The sequence below is a fragment of the Rhinopithecus bieti genome, unplaced genomic scaffold (assembly GCF_001698545.2).
Source record: "Rhinopithecus bieti isolate Rb0 unplaced genomic scaffold, ASM169854v2 scaffold_315, whole genome shotgun sequence".
NCBI lineage: Eukaryota > Metazoa > Chordata > Mammalia > Primates > Cercopithecidae > Rhinopithecus > Rhinopithecus bieti.
This window is the reverse complement of record NW_016803481.1, coordinates 4,731,517-4,738,402: the sequence shown is the minus strand read 5'-3', so window position 1 is coordinate 4,738,402 and position 6,886 is coordinate 4,731,517. Positions and strand designations below refer to the sequence as shown.

The window sequence follows — 6,886 nt, the reverse complement described above, 5'->3', positions numbered from 1 at the left end:
AATCTATCAGATATGACAAAAATGAACGTGCAAGTATGTACATTCAGTCATTTCAAATGTAGGGTATGTTAATGAGGAAAGAGGACCATGATAGATTCTTTTTTTTTTTTTTTTTTTTTTTTTTTGAGACAGGGTCTCACTCTGTCACCCAGGCTGGAGTGCAGTGGTGTGATCTCGGCTCACTGCAACCTCCACCTCCACCTCACAGGTTCAAGCGATTCTCCTGCTGCAGCCTCCCGAGTAGCTGGGACTATAGGCGCATACCACCATGGCCAGCTAATTTTTTCGAGATGGGGTTTCACATGTTAGCCAGGATGGTCTCCATCTCCTGACCTCGCGATCCCCCCACCTCGGCCTCCCAAAGTGCTGGGATTACAGACGTGAGCCACTGCTTCTGCCCCGATAGATTCTTAAATGATAAAACAAACGTGTAAAGCCTGAGTACAGTATGATCTTCCTTTTAAAATAATACAGATTTGAACTATGTATAGTGAAGAAGACTGGATAGATAACATGCTAAAGTGGTTTTTTTGTTGTTGTTTCTTTAGAGTTTTTTAGGGTTTTTTGTTTTTGTTTTTGAAACAGGGTCTGGCTCTGTCGCCCAGGCGAGAGTGCAGTGGCACGATCTCAGGTCACTGCGCTTTGCTTCCCAGGCTCAAGCAATCCTTCCACCTCAGCCCCCCAAGTAGCTGGGACCAAAGGTGTGCACCACCACACCCAGCTAATTTTTATATTTTATGTACAGACAGGGTCTCTCTACGTCACCCAGTCTGGTCTCAAACTCCTGGGCTCAAGGGACCTGCACATCTCCGCCTCCCAAAGTGCTGGAATTACAGGCATGAGCCACCACGCCCAGTCTGAAATATCAATAGTACGAAAGCTTCGGGTGACAGGCTTGTAATTTTTTTCTCATTCTTTATATTTTTATTCTTTTAGCATTTTAGTTATATTTATTATTATATTTTATTTGCTTTTTTTATATTCTTTTTGATTTTTAAATGAATATATACTTTTCTAATTGTTTTTTAGAAATGTTTAATGACTTTAAAACCCATCTGGCTGAATGACCGTTCCACCTTCCCAGATGGAAGTGAGCAGTATTTTCCACACACATAATTTATGCAGAGTCTCTGTATTTGCTTTCTTTTCAGAAGGTCTTCTTTTGGCAGGGCATGGTGGTTCATGCCTGTAATCCCAGCACTTTGGGAGGCCGAGGTGGGTGGATCACAAGGTCAGGAGTTTGAGACAGCCTGGCCAATATGGTGAAACCCCGTCTCTACTAAAAATACAAAAATTAGCCAGGCGTGGTGGTGGGCACCTGTAGTCCCCGCTACTCGGGAGGCTGAGACAGGAGAATCACTTGAACCCAAGAGGCAGAGGTTGTAGTGAGCCGAGATTGCACCATTGCACTCCAGCCTGGGTGACACAGCAAGACTCCATCTCAAAAAAAAAAAAAAAAAAAAAAGAAAGAAGGTCTTCTTTTAAAGTTGGTTCATTATATTTTCCAGTTACGGTACATTTCCATATATTGAGAATGGTTGGGGCATGGAGTGTTCTACCAACGGAACATCCTCTTACCCAAAAGTTTGTTTGTATAGTAAACCCTGATGTCCAAAAATCAGTATCACCTTTAAACTACAGAAAGAAAACCTGAATGTGAAATTAAAATGTATTTTCTTATGGATGGTTCACTAGTTCATTTCCTCCTCATTTGTCAAGGCACATCAGAGTCCTCATTCTAGATACCAGATAGGACAGTAAAGGATGGTGAGTGTGGAAAATGAAAGATTAGGACGACAGAGGACCCATGACATTGACTAGGAGAGTTGCTTCATTGCACCTCATCTGTGATGGCCTGCGTGTGGTTGCTTTTCCCTTATATGTTATTAAAGAAGAACCTGAGCTGGGGAAGAGACTGGCAATGTGTGTCCTCTGGTTGCTTAGATTTAATGATCACTTCAGTGCACTGGCCATGTCTGGAGGCTGCAGTGGAATGTCACCTGGTCCCCGGTCCTCCTGTTGCCTTCATCAGAGCTTAAATCTCTCTTATGAGCTCATTACCTGGCTGGAGTTCACCTCAGTCAGCAAAACACCAAGAAGAAATTGTAAATTGCCCCACATAGGATGTTGAGAAGCTTGATCTTAATCCCTCAGCTCCCTATCATTAGTACTTAAAAAAAAAAAATTAAGTCACCCACATAGAGTGCCAAGTGTTCTGCATTGGTGCAGGGCTTTTGCAGCATATGTGACCAGGCTCCCACTTTGATGGCGTGTGTGCATTCCATGGAGTTCAGGGAGGCAAGGAGTAAAGAAATCACCCTGTAAATGAGGGTGGTGTTGGAGTGGTGGAGCCAACAGGGAAGGCTGCCTGAGCTGAACTGAGTGGCGGAGGAGGTAGTATCATGTGAGCTAAGACTGAAAGATGAAGAAGCGGCCTCCAGAGATGTCAGGAAAGGGTTAGTGGAAGCAGGACCTGCCCCAGGCAGGGACCTATGGGGCACCAAGTGTGGATGCGTGAGGAGTAACGAGAATCCAGTGTCAGGAGAGAGAGCGGGAGTGGCCAGCAAATAATAAATGATGTGGGGCCTTGTAGGCCATAGTGAGGAGCTTGGATTTTATTCTGGGTGTAGTGGGAAGCCACTGGGGGACGACTAGAGAAGTAATAAAATCTGGCTTATGTTTTAAATGATCATCTCATCTCCCACATGGAAAATAGATTATTGAAGGCTAAAGGTAGAAGCCAGTGACCACTTTAAGAGGCCATTGTGGTTCAAGTGTGAGATACTCCAGCCCCACCTCAGAGGCAGAGGGAGAGAATGGACTGATTCGAGCTCATAGGATTTCCTGTTGGGTTTGATGGGGCAATGAGAGAAAGGGAAGAAGCATAGATAACATCTAGGTTTGGGGTGGATCTAGGTTCGAGGTGGTGCTGTTTGCTGACATTTGGAATACTTAGAGTTGAGCAGGGAAATCAAGTGAGTTCTGTTGTAGGTGTGTTAATTTTTAGATACTTTGGGGACTAAATTGCAAATAAAGTTCTTTTCTAGTTCTGTAAAATGGATGAATTGAGAATTACCATTAACCCTCTGATTAACTATCTCAGTGAAGTTCACATTCTTTGGGTACTGTGGGTATAGGTGAATGGAGGAGACGAATTTAAACATAAGTGTGTGTGTTTGAGTGTGTGCATGACATTCTGAATTCAAGCCATCCTATTCTTGACCAGTTAGTGGTGAAATTACCACCTATTATATGTGCATATGCACTTTCATTTGGGACTTTTGTGTTTCTTGGAAAGTGCTCAAATATCTCTTGATTTCTACTTAAGAGAAAGAACCCACTTTTGAGTTGACGGACAGATCTTTTGAAGACATGTATAGTACTTCAATGAAGGCAAGCACGTATCAGTGAAGACTACAGGGTCTTGTCCTGGAAGGCCCTTGTGATAGAGCAGGCCAGCATCAGCATGGGCAGTTCAGTGGCTAGACTGGAACAAATGGTTTTGTAGGCTGGGCTGGGGATCAGAGCCTTTCTGGGTTGAGCAGCTTCTCTAACCCATTGCCCGAAACTTCAGATGACTGGGGCTTGATTAGGTGAGTCAGAATGATTAGGGGGATACAGTGAAGGAGAAGTCGAGGAGGCAACAAATCTATTTTAAAATTTCTTTTAACAATAGAAAGTCCAACTGCTTTTCTCTTTTTCCTGTTAAGATTTTATGGCCAGAGCAAAGATGGAGATGAGTTTAATGATTCAATCCGCCAGTTATTTCTTGCTTTCAATATGCTGATGGACAGGCCTCTGGAGGAAGCCGTCAAAATCAAGGTCAGCCTGGCGTCATCATGGGTAACTCTTCTTAGGCTGTGGTAACGATGTTTTGGGACCAGTTCAAATTGGCCATATCATGGGGGAGAAACAGAATGAATCATGGTTCCTGGATAGCTTATGAATTTTAGTATGATTTACAGAAAATAAAGGGAAAAAAAACAAGCCCATTTTAACTTCTACAGATGCTTGTATTTTCAAATGTCAGTTTGCCAAGGACATGCTACCTAATTAGACATCCCTTGAAAGGCCATTGTGAACCCTGTTTGACCCCATAATTTCAGCAAACTGATCCCAATGCTACTATAGGTGACAATTTTTTTTATTTTTTGTCCCTCATTTTACCCGGAAGTGTAAAGTCACCGTCTTTGTTATCATAATTTAAAAAATATATGAAATACATAATCCCTGAAAATTCAAATGTGAACTTTACTATTAATATTTATTTTTTGCTCTTTATGGCCACGTTGTGAGAGAGACTTCAAGAATTTAACCACCTCCTGGCTGGGCGCGGTCGCTCACGCCTGTAATCCCAGCACTTTGGGTGGCCGAGGCGGGCGGATCACGAGGTCAGGAGATCGAGATCATCGTGGCTAACATGGTGAAACCCTGTCTCTACTAAAAATACAAAAACATTAGCTGGGCATGATGGCAGGTGTCTGTATTCCCAGCTACTCAGGAGGCTGAGGCAGGAGAATGGCGTGAACCCGGGAGGCGGAGCTTGCAGTGAGCCAAGATGGCGCCACTGTACTCCTGCCTGGGCGACAGAGCGAGACTCCGTCTCAAAAAAAAAAAAGAATTTAACCACCTCCTTAGGCAGAGAAATGAACTCCAAGTGGACAGAGCCTGCTGGCAGTAGAAACCAGAAAGCTGTATCCCCTTGCATCTTCAGGAAAAGCATTTTAGGAGATCGTGTAGAGCAGTGCCAGCTTTCCTTTTTATTGTAAGGGCCATCTGTATGCAGTTCCCTATTTAAGTTCCAAGCATCACCTTTTCTTCCTGGGATGAAGCAGTAAATGTTGTATTTGTCTTGCCTGGCAACTGAATTTGCCTTTGGTGTTTTCTTACAGGGGCAGCTTTGAAGTACCTTCCTAGCATAATTAATGACGTCAAACTTGTATTTGATCCTGTTGAGCTCAGGTAAATAGCCAAACAAAATTTTGTTCCTTAACTCTAACAGAGACAGCTTCCCTGCGTGGCTGGAGCCTGGGCTGCTACATCTGGCTTTTATTTTTCTAAGCAGTATTAACTGAATACCTTTTGGTACTCAGTTCTGTGGAAGATGCAAAAGAGCAACCAAAACCAGCCCTGAGAGAGGTTTGCACTTTCTCTGGGAAAACAAGACGTGCAGACATGAAATTGACTACAAAAGATAGTGTATAATGACTTGCTTCCAGCCCTACCCCTAAGTATCCCAGCAGTGCAAAGTCAGACTGCAATCAACATGAGAGTGGAGTTAGCCAAGAAAGCCATTTTCACAAAGGCGAGACTGGAAAGCAAAGATGGACAAGGGTGTTCTTTGGCAATGTAAATACTCAGCTCTAAGGCAGAGCCCTCCAGTAAGTGAGGATAAAGTCTCCCTTGCTGCCATGTCGTAAACTCTCAGGTCATTTTGTAGTTTTCCATGTAAATCTCTCCATGCCCCAAGCTCAGAGTGGAGGAGAAAAGTTTATAATGATGCCTTCAACTTGGCAGAACGAAGACACTCCTAACCCTGTGGTTTCTCTTCCAGTGTGCTCTTCTGCAAATTCATTCAAAGCATTCCTGATAACCAGCTGGTTCGGCAGAAACTTAACTGCATGACCAAGATAGTAGAGAGTGCTCTTTTTCGACAGTCAGGTAAGTCTCTTTTAAAAATTGCTGCGTGAGGTCACAGTGAGCCAAGATCATACCATCGCACTCCAGCCTGGGTGACAGAGCACGACTCCATCTCAAAGGATTAAAACAAACTGCTGTGTGCTGAAATGCCAGCCCCATTTCTGCAGCTAACACTTGAGCTTTATTTTTTTTTCTTTTAAGACGGAGTCTCACTCTCTTGCCTACGCTGGAGTGTAGTGGCGCCATCTCGGCTCACTGCAACCTCCCCCTCCCAGGTTCAAGTGATTTTCCTGCCTCAGCTTCCTGAGTAGCTGGGATTACAGATGCACACCACCACACCCAGCTATTTTTTTTTTTTTTTAATATTTTTGGTAAAGATGGGGTTTCACCATGTTGGCCAGGCCGGCCTCAAACTCCTGACCTCAAGTGATCTGCCCAACTCGGCCTCCCAGAGTGCTGGGATGACAGGTGTGAGCCACCATGCCAGTCAGCACTTGACTTTTCCTTTTAAAAAATGTTGGCCGGGCCCAGTGGCTCAAGCCTGTAATCCCAGCACTTTGGGAGGCCGAGGCGGGTGGATCAGAAGGTCAGGAGATCGAAACCATCCTGGCTAACATGGTGAAACCCTGTCTCTACTAAAAAAATACAAAAAAAAACTAGCCGGGCGAGATGGCGGGCACCTGTAGTCCCAGCTACTCGGGAGGCTAAGGCAGGAGAATGGCGTAAACCCGGGAGGTGGAGCTTGCAGTGAGCTGAGATGCAGCCCACTGCACTCCAGCCTGGGCAACAGAGCAAGACTCCATCTCAAAAAAAAAAGAAAAAAGAAAAAGAAAAAATGTCATTAGTATCCTTGCCAGTTGTTTGCTGGTATGTAAGGACCTCCTCGGAGAGCAGTTTTAAGGAGATTCTAAAGTAAGCTCAGTATTTCCAACAGTTCCTAAAAGAGCAAAATCATGTGTTCTTTAATCTTTAATTAGAACAATCTGCAAGAGGTTCATTAATTAGAGAATTTTGTCTTTAAAACAGGAACCTCAGGAAGTAACAAGCAAGTAGGAAAAAGATGACACTTTTAAAAGAAATTCTTCTTTAACCTGTACTTATTGCATGACCTTAAAAACCAGGGGATAGGGAAGCAGCAATGTGCTGGATCCCACAGGAGAACTGGTTACATGCATCCCTTCTCAACCCCATGTTCAGTGATATCACATTAGTAGCTGGAAATTGACCATGGTGGAAGGATTTACAC

The 6,886-nt window shown here is 43.9% G+C and overlaps 1 protein-coding gene across 1 annotated transcript in view; it reads left to right on the top strand.

The window, feature by feature from the left end:
* Positions 1–6,886, top strand: part of DOCK5 (dedicator of cytokinesis 5) — a 239,175-nt gene that overhangs the window by 163,730 nt on the left and 68,559 nt on the right. Inside the window, exons 22-25 of the mRNA XM_017884392.1 lie at positions 11–33; positions 3,677–3,822; positions 4,892–4,962; positions 5,555–5,661. Coding sequence (XP_017739881.1) covers positions 11–33; positions 3,677–3,822; positions 4,892–4,962; positions 5,555–5,661 — 347 coding nt within the window. The remainder of the gene's footprint in view (positions 1–10; positions 34–3,676; positions 3,823–4,891; positions 4,963–5,554; positions 5,662–6,886) is intronic.